This window comes from Gouania willdenowi, chromosome 6 (assembly GCF_900634775.1).
Source record: "Gouania willdenowi chromosome 6, fGouWil2.1, whole genome shotgun sequence".
Taxonomy (NCBI): Eukaryota; Metazoa; Chordata; class Actinopteri; order Blenniiformes; family Gobiesocidae; genus Gouania; species Gouania willdenowi.
In genome coordinates, this window is record NC_041049.1 from 68,409,903 (window position 1) to 68,426,041 (window position 16,139).

General features: G+C 36.2%; 1 protein-coding gene across 1 annotated transcript; it reads right to left on the bottom strand.

Annotated features, from left to right (window-relative positions):
• Positions 1-4,847: 4,847 nt before the first annotated feature.
• rerglb (RERG/RAS-like b) lies at positions 4,848-15,364 on the bottom strand. Its single transcript, XM_028450668.1, has 5 exons — positions 15,137-15,364; positions 8,784-8,840; positions 8,291-8,364; positions 6,321-6,469; positions 4,848-5,283 (listed from the first exon to the last, which is right to left on the bottom strand). Exons 1-5 carry the CDS (start codon positions 15,186-15,188, stop codon positions 4,998-5,000), a joined length of 618 nt encoding a protein of 205 aa, XP_028306469.1. The 5' UTR covers positions 15,189-15,364; the 3' UTR covers positions 4,848-4,997.
• Between the last annotated feature and the right edge of the window lie 775 nt (positions 15,365-16,139).

Consider the following 16,139-nt stretch of genomic DNA (forward strand, 5'->3'; position numbering starts at 1 on the left):
AGCTGCGATATATCGAGTATATTCGATATATCGCCCAGCACTAGTAGATATACAAATATACAATACTAATTAGGAATGTGCGATATTTTATGTCAGAAATTAGCGAGTGCCACGAGCCATTTGTCCCTCAATTTAGCCAAGAATGCTCCAACAAACAGAGTTCCACGGGCCAACAACTTATCTCTGGAGCGGAACGTTGTTTACGGGAGCTCTGCACGGTGTGCACCGCCACCGCCCCCCGCACACACCGCCGTCTGTGTGTGTGTGAGGTGTTCGTCACGGCTACCTGAAGCTGCCGTGCTGCGATACAACACGGACCGCTACTTGGTTAAGACCAGATAACAACGATTATGAACTGGAAACTCAACTAAAGCTAACTATGCTAAGCTAACACACTGAGCTAAGTGCTAACCATTGCATATAAGGAATAATAGACCAAGTGAAAAGACCACGTCTTACTGTCATCAAACCACAGAGAGACACCAATGTGTTGATGGTCAGATTTAACATATTTGTGCTTTTAATATATATATACATATATAATTTTATTTCAAGTGAGGAAATGAATGAATTACATACAATAACACTAATAGTGACCCACATGCACAAATATATTCCATAAAATATCAGCTCATGAGCTGTTTGAGTCAGCAGTTATTGTAGCCTTTTTAAATGTGTCTAGTGTTGATGTATTCACATTTATTTGTGTTTATAAGGAACCTGTTTACACTAAGTTGTGATTTTTTTATTTATTTTTTTATCTATAATTTTTATTTATCGTGATTTTTATCGTTATCGTGATAAATACTAGAAATGATCGGGATAATTTTTTTGTCAACATCGCCCATCCCTAATACTAATAACTTATTCTCATTCTAGCAGGATTTAGAAGTTGTATTTGCAATAAAAAAACGCATGTTTCTCGAGTTTTACCATGTTTGATAAACTGTGACGTGGTGATTACTCAAGGAAGTGTTTGGTTTATGTAACTTTAGCTGGTTTTGTGAGGTTAAGGTATCCGTTGCGTAGACGTACCTGTTTTAAAGTGTCTTTCCTGTTCAGATTAAAGGCATGAGTGGATTGGGTCCGTTTGACTTCAGATTAAATTGCTGTGTATGAGGCCACTGAGGTGAAATGAGTTTGACGCCCCAACATAGACAGTAAACATACAACCTAAAGGAGCCAGCGGAAATGTCAACATAGACTTGGTCACGTGACGTCACCAAGTTTATCATTCACACCATGAGTTATTTATTTAGTAAAAATGCTTTTTGTGCTGCTATTTTAAAGTGTCAGACAGAATCAACATTATGTTTCAACAATATGATGACGTCAAGGGAAGCATTGTTTCCACATTCACAGAAGAATTACATTTTGATCATTGTTTTTCGAAGCTAACATTGACATTTCAATTAATTTATATATGATAGCTGTAACAGTCAATCACGTGGTTTTACACTGTATGATCATGATCATGAAAAATTTAACTGGTAAAGTAAAATTAGCCACTTTTAATGCTACATCTGTGCTGCCATCTAGTGGAGTCTTTAGGTAAAACAAGTGTGTTTAAATGCAATCAGGTTTTTGTTTTTTTAAATTTCTAATTTCCTAGCAGGGTTGGGATTAATTAAATTTTTCTGTTATAATTACGTTTTCAATTACCCATGTTCAACTACAATTCAATTAAAATTACAGTGATCAGCATTTTTTCCAATTGCAATTAAAATGACATTTATTAATTTTTTATCATCAGAAAGTCAATTACAATTATGTTCTCATTTACAATTAATTACAATTACTGATCCTGTAATAAATAACCTAATAAAAGTTAACCTTCCTTATGTGTTAGTTTTCTGTTAGCATTTCCTATAAATCAGCTGTAAAATACACTAAAAACAAATATCTATCATCTAATTTCTTTCCTATCTATTGGTTATTTTCATAATTGTTAACTACACCTGTGTAGAACATTGTACAGTACATAGAACTGTAACATGGTTCCCCAGTTTAGTGTTAAATTATAATTGAGTATCTTTATAGAATTTTCATGGCAATTACAATTACAAAGTCAATTATCTAAACTAAATTACAACACCATCAGATTTTTAAAATTATAATTAAAACTAGGCAAGGCGAATATGTATTTGTCAAATGAAAATTGGCAAAAATGACCTGTATGTGGATTTGCTGACACGTTATATAATGCAGGAAAAACAGAAGGCTGACCATGAACTTAAATATGACCTTGAGCGAAGGCCAATGTCACACATTGAAAGGAAATGTTGTTCAATGGTACCAGTCTGAGCACTGTATCTCAATTTGTGGCCAAGTTATAGGGAAAAGGTTTTTTTTTTGTGTGACGTCATGAACTTTATCCCCTACCGATCGTTTTACAGGTAGGTCACACATTGAAAGGAAATGTTGTTCAATGGTACCAGTATCTCAATTTGTGGTCAAGTTATAGGGGGGGGATTTGTGACGTCATGAACTTTGACCCCTATCGATCTTTTTACTGATAGGTCGTACAGCTTCGGTCTATTTAAATAAAATACTCCACTTGAGATGAGATTTTCATAAATGTAAGCATCAAACCTGTACGAATATTAATGGAGATATGGAAAATTTTCAAATGCCAAATACAATTACGCGATTACAATTAAAATTCACCCCAACCCTGTCTCCTAGTATTTTTTAGTAATACACAGGAGCAATAATACACATAAGACAATGATGTAGACACTGTAAATGTACACAGTTACAGTCTTATAATTAAAGTTTAACCCAAAGTGAAACAGATGAACCCGAACCCTACAAACCCCCCAAAGCAGAACTCAAACACAGCATTTTTCTATTAGATAATGTTCAACTTTAATTAATACAAAAGCAGCATTCATCACAAGTCTTTATTCCACATGGTGTCACACTGATTTGAATCAATATAATTGATCTTTTTTCCTGCCAAAAAGGGCTTTAAGTATCAGTTCAGGATTTGAGGAGACCCAATCTAGCAATTTTTATACTTAAATAAGTCAATTCTAAGTAGAGGTCGACTGATATATCGGCCATTGGCCAATTATTTTTTTTTTTTTTTTTTTTTTTTTTTTTTTTTAGCACTTTGGAGCAGCTGTATGAATATACAACAACAAAAAAGTAATAATAGCATGTGCATGGGAGAGGTAGAAGCCAATAGGCTTACATAGAAAAAGCCGATATAATAGGATAAGGATATAATATAATATATTAGTACTGGATCAGCTTTTGAAAATCCCATATCGGTCGACCTCTAATTCTAACGTTATTGTACGTTAATTTAAATAATAATTCCTTGAAGGGTGTAAATTGATACGTGCACATAGAAATTCAGCAAAGCATTCAAACACCTGGATCTGAAGTTTACCTCATTTTCAGTGTTTTTTAACGTTATTTTTGACTATATTTCATCTTGTATTTTCACCGTCTTATTGTGAGAACACGTGATTGTGAGGAAGTGTTGGACACATTTTTTGGTTGTTGTTTTTTTTAGATAAGTGAGAGAACATTGTGAGTGTCGTTAGCTTAACAACAGCTGATCAGTCTTACTTCTTGACATGTTATGACACCACTTGGAGTTAAACAGATGAGCTGTGTGAAGAGAGAAAGATACGCGTATGACGGATATGCTGCTATAAGATACGCTCAGGCCTACGCTGTCTACACGGATGATTTCCAACATCAGGGTAAAGTTTTAGCGAAGCCTCTGCCTTCATTAAACACAATTTTGCTCATTATATGTGTAACTTTTATTGCAGCTGTATAAATCCAAAGCATAAAAACATATAAAAGTTTAAAACAAAGTTCAAACGTGCAAACTGAAGCAAAAACTCTACACAGCATATGAACAGGTTAACGTGAATACCTTGACTAAGGAATGAGGAAGGACGATGTAATGTAGCACAGTGAGCCATAAAAGGCATGGGTGACTGAGTGAATCATTACCGTTTGTTTTGTAGGTCAGAGTTAGCCTTCAGTGCTAAAATACAAACTGAATAGGATTGTTATGTTACCCTATCAGTGGTGAATCATCTCCAAAGTAAACAATAAGCAGGTCAAATTCCCTGTAATAATTAAGTAACCTTTCTCCTCCAATCAGTGATCTCCTTATAACCTTTCAATAAGTAAAGCGACTTCTTCTAACCAATGTTAAAGGTTCATTTCATTCCAGAAAGCTCATCTACTGTTACATGTTTTTATATTGATATTTTAACTGTTGCAAGAAGAACAAGGTTTTTATAAAATGAAATGTGGGTTTTTTTAATGGGAATTGTTTAGAAAAATGGCCACTTCTGCTTTTGAGCACATCATTTATTTACTTGACTGCATTTGATTAGTCACAGTGTAGAAGTTTGGAGGTAGATTTGTGTCGTTATTATTCAATAAAAAAAAAAAAAAAAACTTTTCAACAAAAAAATATATAATTTTCAATTAAAAAAAAGTTTACTTCAAACAAAAAAAGTTTACTTCAATCAAAAATAAATATTTTCAATTAAAGAAGAAAAAAGAAAAAAAAAGGTTTAAATGCAAAAAGATATTTGAGACCCAAATAATTGCATTTCAACACTTTTTTTTTTATTGAAAATCATTTTTTTTTTTTAACATTGAATTTTTTTTATTTTTTGATTGAATAATAAAGACACACATTACCCATAATATGGCCCAAATACAAAAAAGAAGACTTCAATAAAAAAATTAAGAAAAAACATTTTCAATCAAAGAAAAAAAGTGTTCAATGCAATTATTTGAGTCTCAAATTTTTCTTTTCGCATTTGAACACTTTTTTTCTTTGATTGAAAATATTTATTTTTGATTGAAGTAAACTTTTTTTTTATTGAATAATAAAGACATAAATCTACCTCCATAAAGAAGGCACTGGTAATTGTAGTGAGTGTTTACAACGTTGTCTGTTTGACCACTTTTCCCTTTATTCTGGTTCCTAAACCCTCTATTTCAACCACCCCTCATTACACTGACTTCCTCCTCTTGCCGAATACGTTGTTGATGAGCTTGGCCATGGACTTGGATCCGCTGTAGCGTCTCCTATCAGCGCGGTACTTCAGGTGGTCCATCACCTGCCGGATGAGCTGTGTGAAGAGGTTGGAAATGTCCTGGTAGCTCTCGGCTGCAGATACTTCCTGGAAGCGACAGCGGTTTTCTTGTGCCAGGCAGCGTCCTTCATCCTCACACACCTGGCGGGCGTGGCAAAGGTCCTGCTTGTTTCCCACGAGGCACACGGGAACATCCATCTCCCTGGAAACACAGTGCTAGTGAGGACTTTGAAATCTGACAGTTCTAAGTAGAGTTCTCAACATAATCACAAAGCTAGAAACGGCTCTAGTTCTGTATCTTGTCATTGGTCTGTTTAGGAATAAGTTACTGTTGAGGTTATTGATAGAACCTACTGTCCTCTCAACCCTCTACATCAGGGATGGGCAAGTCTATCACTGCAGGGGCCACAAAACTGTGATTGTATCTGATCCGAGGGCCATATGATCAATATTCATGTCAGCATTTACACGGAGGAAAAAAGTTTGTCTGTGGTTTTGACGTTTTGTCAATTTTTAGCCATTTTGTCTTTTTTTTGGTGTCATTACGTACGTGTTTTTTGTTACTTTTTGTATTTTTGTTGTTGTTTTGTGTATTTTCCTGTCATTTTGTGTAACAGTGTATCTTTGGAGCTATTCTGCAATGTGTTGTTGTTTTGTAGTCATTTTGGGGGTTTTTTTGTCATATTTTGAGTTTTTTTCTATACTTTTTTTTTCCTTTGTCAGTAGTTTTGACGTTTTGTCAGATTTTAGCCATTTTGTGTGTTTATGGAGTCGTGTTCTTTTTGTAATTTTTTGTGTTCTTGTTGTAAATTTGTGTATTTTTCCATCATTTTCTGCATTTTTGTTGTCGATTTGTGCATTTTTGGGTCGTTTTCTGTATTTTTGTTGTAATTTTATGTCATTTCGTGTAAATTCTGCTAACAATTTCTATGTCTTTGGAGCTATTCTGTAATGTGTTTTTTTGTAGTCATTTTGTTTGTTGTGTTGAGTTTTTTGTGTACTTTGTGCATTTTGCCGCTAATTTGTGTGTTTTTGTGTTATTTTGGGAGTTATTTTGTGTATTATTGTGGGTTTCATATTACAATTTCTTGGGAATTTGCTTTGGGGTCCATAAAAAATCAGACTGAGGACCACATGTGGCCCCGGGTCACCAATTGCCCACGTCAGCTCTACATTCTGCTGATGCCAGTAACATGATATTTTCTTGAGACAAACTAAAACATGACTGTAAGTTCCAACCCTTTGCAGTTGTCCACGCGTGCCTCTCGAATCTGCCGCAGGATGTTTTTGGCGTTGATGAAAGACGTGCGGTCACTGATGTTGTACACCACCACAAAGCCATCGGCCCAATCCACCGGCTCCTCCAGGATGCACCTGGCCTCTGAGCCCTGCCCACAAAAACACATGCTTTTATTTTGGTAAATGCCTTCACCCGCAGAGAAATAACTGATGCCAGAGTTTTATTAAATTGTATCTTTTAGAAACGGTGCACAAATGAAGTCATCAGCTGCAGTTTATTTTGCTGACAGTACAAAGTTTAGAAAGACTAAAAACACGTGAACTGTCAAACTTTAATCTGGTGAACATTGTTTTGACCTTGAGAAGATGCATGCTAACAGGACAAGAACCTTAGGATGTGTCTGAGTACTTTAAACCGTTGTGTTTTTATTGACTTCAGAGTTTCTTAAGCTGGTTGTGTCGGAGAGGCTGAACATTACAGTGAGTCAATAACCAGCACAGACAAAGAACGGCTCTTGTTCTGCTGAGCTTCAGGGTTTTCCAATAAAATAGTGACCCTGCAGTAAAAGGTCTTTAGTCTCCCTATAAGAGATTGGAGCAGGTTACGAGGCGCCTGTCTTCAATAGGGACAGTCGAGGTGTACATCGTCTCCAGAGACTCTCGTAAATAAACCCGTTTGGGTTTTAAACATTGTGTACTTACTGTACCAAAGGGAATGTACAAGCATGGATCATTCAGGGTTACATGCATCTATTCTACAGCATGAAAACCAGCCACATCTGTTGCTATCTTTACTCATTGTGAAGACATCAAAGGGTTAAGACAGATGTTCTCAACAGGTGGGTCAGGACCTAAAAGTGGGCCGTGGACCTGTTTACAGTTGGTTGCAGGGATTTGCATTGACACAATCACTAAAAAATTCAAAATGTACAAAAATACTGACTTATAAGAGAAGTGCATGTTATTCTTATATCTAACAGTAGGAGGCAGTAATATGGAATATGGTGCCTTGATTTTTTAAATTATTATTATGGTCCAAAGTCCCAGAATAAGACAAATAAACCTATTGTAATTGCTTTAATTTACTATTATTATAATTGCTATTGCTAGGTTAAAGCTAACACTACATTAATTTTAATGTTAGCTTTTTGCTAATGCTAAGCTATTGCTAGCTATTGCTAATGCTAGGTAAATGCTATTGGTAGGATAAAGCTAATGCTATTTTCAAGGCAAACGGTAATACCAGGTTATTGGTAATGATAGGCTAATGCTAATGTTAACCCAATGCTAATTCTAGGTCAATATTATTGTAAGGCTAATGCTAAGGCTACTTAAATGCTAATGCTCGGTTTATGCCAATGCTAAAGTATTGCAAGCTAATGCTAATGCTAGGTTAATGCTATCGCTAGGTTAATGCTAATATTAGGTTAATGCTAATGCTATTACTAGGTTTTTATTGCTAATGCGAAAGCATTTTAAATGCAATATCTCAGCTATTGTTTTTTACCAATTAGCACAAAATTTCCGCAAATTTACCACCTAACCCCCAATATTGGGTTACCAACCTCGGCCACTTCTTCAGACACTGCGACGGCCGCTTGCGGCTTTAATTATTATTTATTATTATTATGTATTTTTAAAGCATTTTTCATTATCCAACTCTTGCTAAAAAAAGATTGGAATTTATGATCTTTTTGAATTTCTGGATTAAAAATACTAATGAAAACTGTTTTAATATCAGGATAAGAGTGAGTTTTGTCAGTTTTATTTCACAGCTACTTATGTAATGCACAGTGATAATATGATACATATTTCAAATTCTTTATTGATTAAAGGATTTCTACCACTTCAAACAGGAAACTATGGAATCCTGCTGCAGCTTCTAACATAAATATTAGTTCTGTTTTTAGTTCTTCAGACAGGTTTCCATTGAGTTAGGGTGGATCACATCTGTCATAGAAAAGCTTTACCTGAGAGCAAGGGTCAAAAATTTCCAGATTCAGCTGCCGACCATCGATTGACAGTCTTTTATGGTACAGGGAGTCTGTGAGGAACAGTCAATATGATCAACAAATATGTTTATATTAGAGCAAACGAATACATTAAAATTACCTGAAAAAGTACATTATTAACATGAAATGGGCTGATAGATAACTTTTTAACCATAGTTATATTAGTTTAATTAAAATGTTCAAAAAAGTACATGAACTATTTTTAAATAGACAATACAGTAAAAAAAAAAGTAGAACAAAGAAAAAGGAGAAAAAGCAAATGTAGAAACAAAACAAAAAAATGCAGCAAATGTGGGTTGAACCGTTAAAGCTGTGAGACAGTGGTCATCCTATCGTACAAGTGTTTTAAGCTAATACTAAAAAATAAATAAAATGCATTTTATTGGACAGGAAAAAAGTTCTTGGGGCTCAAACTTCAAGGTACATTTTTGTCGAGATGTGTGACACTCACTGGCGTTTGAAGCATATTCACCAATGAAGCGTCTGGTCAGGAACCGCACGAGGACAGCTGAGGAAAGCAGAAGTGGTGAAACATATCTGCATAAATAATGGTACCATGTTACACTCAAAATAGAAAATCTTGAACTTCGCTCAAATGCTTAGATTTTCAAAGATTTCCTTGAGTCAAGGAGAGAAATTGTAGCCTAGCATGATAAAAGCTTTGCTGGCAAGGCGGTGTTTGTATTTGGCAAAGGGGACAGTTCGTGTTTCCCCCTGTTTTACCTCTGTACTTTGAGCTAGACATAAAACCCGTTCACTGGGCCAATTTTTGTCCAACAGACAATCTGTTCCAATTACAGTCTGAAGTTTTTAACGTACTGGGAGAAGCTCTTTGGTAAAAGTGGGCCTCCTGACAGAGGATATAGTTTGGGAACACGCAAATATGGATATGCACAGCAAGTTACTCATGCATGAACTCTGTAAAACACAAAAAGCTCATTCAGCATAATGAGGCCATCTGGTAATATACTTTGAAAGAGCAAAAACAACACAACTTGCCCAGAGACCAACAAGTAGAGCAGCAAACGAACAGGCAAACATAATAAGCAGACACACGCACAGCCTTCAGAAACTACAGCATCTCCACAGTAACAGCAGAGCCTTCCTGAATGGAGACATCCCATTGTTAGATGGACCGTGAATACAGTAGACGGTCCAACCCCCCCGCTGTGTGTAACGTTCTCTGCCATAGTTCAGCAACACAATGTAACTCATAGCCAACGACTACTTTATCAGGTACCCTCAGAGCTGTCTTCATTATTTGTTCCACGGATCCAACAAGTGGCTGAAAACTTCCTCACAGATGTTTGTCTCTATGAACAAACAGTATGACGTATTGGAGCTGAGTTTCTATGATGTGTTTTTCCTATTTCTCTACATCCCAAATGAGCTCCATAGGATAAAAATCTTAATAAGTAAATCAATTATTAAGAGCTCATTCATTTTAAAAGAGGTCATGGAACATCAGAGGAACTGGCCAATGGGTTGATTTTCTAGAAAGTGTCTGATTGTGGTTTGGAATTGAAAGGTGTCTATTGTCACGAATGTGTTGGAGATGTAGTCTGATAATACGTTCTTCCATTGTGGGATATTTATATTAGCTTTTGATTTCCAGTTTATGAATATAGTTTTTTGGTTATATTCTTTACCAGAGACTCTTTTTTAGTCATGAACACAGCTTTCCTACTAGACACGCCACAGCGGGGAAATTTGTTTTACCAAAAGTATAATCTAACAGTGTAAAAGAATATTTATCTACAGGAATGCATGCATGGGACATGCAACCAGAAACTTAACTGAACTGAAGATATATTAACTATGGCTTGAGGTTTGACACATAATTGTTGTATTATGCTAAGAATGTATTGATGATATATTGTGATCCAATGATATATTGTATACATCTGTATCTTAATGTATTTTTTATATGCGGACCCCAGGAAGAATAGCAACAGCCCTGCTGTGTTAATGGGGATCCCATCAATGAATAAAAAATAAAAATAAAAAATAAAGTTAGGGCTACAAGTAGGTATTTGCTCTCTGGGTGTAATAGATGATAAAAGTCTCCAAGCAGACAAAGTGAGGGGGCAGTGGGATGTGGCAGTCCAGGAGGGCAGAGAGGGATTCCATCATCCATCTCCAAAACTGGTGAACAGAACAATAAGGCGTGAATTTAAGTGTCTGTGGTGTTTTGAGTGCAGTTAGTGCATATCTGAATTTGAGTTAAAGTTTGACAGTTTTTGACCTGTGAGATTAGTTCCATATAGCATTTTGTATTGTATTAATTGTAGATTGGCATCGGGGGACATTTTGTAGATTTTTTCGCAGATTTGGTTCCAGAAGTTGGCATCAGGAGCAATTGCCAGATCTTTTTCCCATTCTTAAGTCTTAGTTCAGACCAGTGGACAACTATGGGATCATTCAATGTTCACAAAGCCAGTTGCTGCAGATTTCAGTTTTCTGACATGGAGCCATGGAGTATTCTTCAGAGTTAACCTTCAAAACTTTGTACACTGTGGTTTTAAAAGGCATGTGCATGGTCAGCAATAACACTCAGGTAGGGCCACGGTGGGCTAAATGCTGTATATCTCCAACACTGTGCACTATGTCGCCATAGGGGAATCCATGGTTTTATTGATGACAACAAAATCCGTCAATCTAAATTAAAATCAAGACAAATCTTTTGTTGGTTTGTCTCTTGTTGTCTGTCCGTGTATCCAACGTTTCTGTAACTGTAATCAAACTGTGTGAGGTTCAGACATGTTCTATTAAAGATTGTCTTTCCCATAACCAGAAGTTGTTTGGCATCAACAAGGCATTGATGCCAAGACATTAACCAGAACTTAACAATTCCAGTTGTATACACTAAAAGATGAAATTGACATAAAATAACACAGCTATTAAACCCCAACTGTCAAATGTTCTCTACATGCATTATGGGAAACTTCAATGTCATGTTTTTATTGACTAACTTTAAAGAAAATGTAAACCATTATTGAATTCTTCATGTTCTTCGACCCTAAATATGAAACATTCTGAACATCCTTGGGGAATGCTTCTGTTATTGTTCATTAATATGGAAAAAAAAAGATCTCAAAATGGCATCAAAGCATGCTTTTCATTATAACTCCAAAAGAACCGTGTGTTTACTTTTTGTGGGTTTAATCATAAAAACAGCAAAGCATGCACATCCAAATCCTAAGAATTTAACCAAGTTTTCAGAACTTAACAAAAACCAAAGACATTGCATTGTTCCTATACTCAGAGCAGTTCAATTATTATTATTTTTACTTGCAGAGGCCACTATAGCATCTAAGCAGCTTCCTAGTATTCTGAAAATTAAAATAAGCAGGAGAGGGGAAAGTAAATGCAACCATCTGCTGAGTTTATTTTACAGTTAAAGGAATTGTACCTCAGGAGGTCAGGTTGAAGTATGGGAGATGAAGAAAACTTTCCTATCTGCTCGATTTCAAGAAAAACAAACTCAGCCCATGGTCTGGCTACAAAGGATCTGCAGGGGGACCAGTAGCAGCAGCACATGGAGGAACCATCAAAGGGGTCTCCTCAAGTTCACTGTAATGGTTGTATAAATAACTGACATGTAAAATAGAGAATTCACTAGCTGCAATGAACAGAAATGTGTTTGGACAGAAACGACTTCAAGAAATGTGTTAGTATGCAGCCAGAAGTCTTAAAAATATCTGACTTTATTGGGCACATGTATTACACTCAAGGCCTGGTGGCCAAATGCGGAGTGTTTAATATTTATACAATGTAAAAATTTCCAGGGAAAGCATTGATCATCAAGTTATTGAGTTCCAGGGACTTGGGTTTGAATGTTTTGCACCTTAATTATTGGAAAGAGAGTTTTTAAAAAGGGAAATGTGATAAGTGTAATTATATTAGGGTTGCTTGGATTGCTGATAGGATTTTTCCTGAAGCTGGTTCACTTGAGAATAACTGAAGCCGACTGTGGCCCCCAGACTTAAACGAGTTTGACACCCTAGGGCCCTAGTGGGAGGATAATACCTCAACCAAGTGTGCTCAGGGCTTAGCTATGAGAGATGTAACACTTTAGCAATAATAAGAATCTAAAGCTCAGGGGTGGGGGTGGGGTCAGCTTGGATGCTTTACTTCCTAAAACAAGCATGTCAAACTAATTTCACAGACTTGAGCTCAAGTGGGCCAAACTGGAAAAATGACGACTAACGTGCATATATCAAACTCATAGCATGTGGGCTGAATTCAATCCATCATAACATCCAGTACAGTAAAGTAAACTTTTTGACTTTGATGTTTTCTTGGCAGGGTTCCTTTGATTTACATCTACATTTAGTTTCATTTAGTTTACTTTTTAAGCAGGGTTTGGAGCATTTCATTTTGATGATGTAGCAAAGTTGTTGACAAAGTTATTAAAACTGTTATTGTTTGTGTATAATGTTGGTTGGCCTGCCTGTGCAGCACTTTGTTTTTATGTTCTCTATGTTGCAAAAAAAAATGGCATTTCTTTGGCCATGAATTAAAATAAGTTTCACAAACCTTGATTTAATGTCTGATGTAATTGCTGGATGATCTGGCAGTTTGCCGATTTGGCCCAAAGTCCTTGAACTTGACACCTCTTTGCTAAAACAAGTTTGTTGTGTTATTTTTTGTCTTGCTTCTTCATTTTGTTTGTGATGTTAGGGGAAGTGTGGGAGTCTGTTGTCTTGCTTGTGTTTTTAAAGGAGGATAAGATGAACTCTGTGATCTTCTGTGCAGATCAAACCTCAATGAGTATTTGTAGCACAAGCAACAAGAACATTACACACAGTATATTGGTTTCCTCACACAGACCTAAAGTGAGTATGTTGGATCCATTACAGACTCTTAAGAGACTGCCGTATGAGTGTATGTGGACATTTCTAGCTTTGTGGGGGTCCTATGAAAGATACGGTTTGGGGGGCAATTTGCCAAACTACCTTGAGGGATTCTTAATCATTTAAAATTGTCCACGACCTGGTGAATGAAGCTGACTGATGGTACTTGTCAATGGTTCCCCTTCCACCCACTGCACAGCTTTGGGGTCTAACAGGGATGGACTGGGACAAAACTTCAGCCCTGGCATTTTGTGTCTAGACCAGCTCACTACGTTATCAATAATGCTCAACCTGTGGCTTTTTATGTCTTAATATTAATTAATATTCCCCAAAAAACTTTTAACGACTTCTGACCTTTTTCCTTTGTCCCATTTTTGCCCCTTTTTAAAAACTTCTCACACTTTTTTCAGACTTTACCTTCCTTTTGCCAATAAATACGGTGCCCATTTTTCTGTATTTTTTGTCAATTTTTGCAAGTTCTCTTTGATATTTAATCCAATTTTTGCCCTTTCTTAAAAAAATGTGGCCACTTTTCATGCCAATGAGCTAACTTTTGCCCAATAAATACCACTTGTTTCCTTTTTTCCCTACTTTTTGCCTCTGTTTGTTCCACATTTTTGCCTTTTTTCACTATTGTTGCCACATTTTGCTCATTTAAGCTGCGCTTTTTCATCACATACCACCTGGTTCCTCTTTATTTGCCCATTTTAGTCCCTTTTCACTCTTTTCATGCCAGGTTTTTGCCACTTTTGGACCATTTTTGGCCTGGGACGATGCCCAGTATGCCGTATAGCCAAATTTAAACAAAAGTATCTAAAGTAAAGTGCATGTTTACAGTTTATAATGTTAAAAATGTAGGTCAACGCTTATCCTCTGATTAGTGATGTAAATTAACAACCTAATGGGTATCATTAAGATATTTACATTTGAAGGTTGAAGTTAGCTGCACAAAAAGATTGTTGTTCAAAAAATGTTTTCGTAGAGAAACTCAAGTGAGCATAAATAAAACCTGTGATTAAATAATTTCCCAAAGCCATTAAGAACCTGATCACATCATTCACATATAAGTTCGATCAGTGGTTCTTGAACTTTTTAGGCTCAAGTACCCCTCTTACTTTTGAATCCAAGTACCCCCTTTGTCCGACAAAACAGAAAACAACTACAGAGCATAATGATGGAATGAAAGAGTGATAACACACATTTTAAAGAATGGTGGACTGACCTTTGAATTTTATGTTCATGTTCTAATAAAGATCATTTCTATCATAATTTTGTGTGTTTTTGGTGTCATTTTGTTGTTGTTTGTCTGCTCTTTCAATTATTCAGTATATTTTGTCCTTATTTTGTGTTTTTGTTGTAGTTTTTGTGTGTTGTATTTGAAATATTCTCTCTCATTTAGTGTTTCTTTGTTGCTGTCAATGTGTGTTGTTGATAATAGTAAGTATTTTTCTCTCTTAGTGCATGTGTTTTTGGTGTAATTTTGTGTATTTTGTTGTTTTTTGTCTGTTATTTTTATTATTCAGTATATTTTTCTCGAATTTTGTGTGTTTTTGTTGTCATTTTGTGAATCATTGGTAATATTCAGTGTGACTATCATTTTAACAAAAAAATATACACTATAAAACCCCATTATTTTTAATGCTTTCATTTGTTAATTTTCCACTTTTTAACTCTCTCGTATCCCCTGTAGTGCCAGCGCGTACCCTCATTTGAGAAACACTAGAAATGTGACAGAGAACTTTGTCATAATCTAATATTATTAAAATAGGCAGTTTCTGGACTCACAAACACCTGCAGGGATTCAAACATCTTTGTACACCATGACTCCTCTAGTTTATCTATCAAAGCTGATGTCTCAGCAGCTTTAGTAAATCCAGTTCTAGCCAAGCAGTCTTTCCTCTCGCCATTCCTGTCTTTCCAAATAGCTGGTATAAAAAGCAGCACTCACCTGACTTCCCAGCCCCCTGGCTTCCCAGCAGGGCCAGCTTGATGTCGTTCATTGCCTGCAGCGCTGTGTTAACTGCTCAGCTCTGCGTTGTGTCTGGTATTTGGAATGCACCACTGACTGAGTACTCCGTGAAAGTATACGCTCCGACCTCCTCCTCTTCAAAGGGCTGTTTCAATCTGAAGAGGTGGAGAAAACAAGGTCCCTCTCCACCCTTTCTCTGTCTCTGACTGGGTGCCAGGATCTTCTGTACTGTTCCTAACTCTCACCTCTTTTCACCCCCCCTCCCCTCTGTGTCCATATATTATCTCTCTGTCACTGTCGCCTCCTTTACAAAGGTTCTCCATAGGTCACGACTGACTGAACCAATTGTGCTGCCACTTTCTTAAAACACTGTTACAGTAGACCTTTTTACCATTTATCAACAGTTTGGACATTTGAGAAAAGAAGAAGAAGTACCAGCGTTCAGGGAACGGTGCACTTTAAGAACATTACTCCAAATGAATGAAAAGCTAAACTCAAGAAACACTTAACTTAGAATTTATTTTGGCATCATCTACTCTACATAATGCATAGTGAACATTCTTACCCTAAAGTTGGCTGAAGCTGTAAGAATAAATAAGCCCTAAGACAGGGTTGGAATGGGACAAAAATTCATCCCTGGCATTTTCTGTCCAGACCAGTCCACTACATTATCAGTGACATCACGTAGAAGCTGTTATTAAGTCAGTGATGCTCAACATGTGGCTCTTTATGCCTTAACTTAAATTATTATTCCCCAGAAAACTTTTTAACCCATGTTTATCTATTTCTTTTGTCCAATGTTTTCCCCTTTTCAAAAAGTTCTGACACTTTTTCAGACTTCATCTACGCTTTGCCAATAAATATCCCTTTTTTTTCTATTTTTTGTCCATTTTTGCTAGTTCTTTTTGACACTATTATCCAATTTTTGTTCATTCTTTAATTTTTTGGCCACTTTTCATCTGAATAAGCTAACTTATGCCCA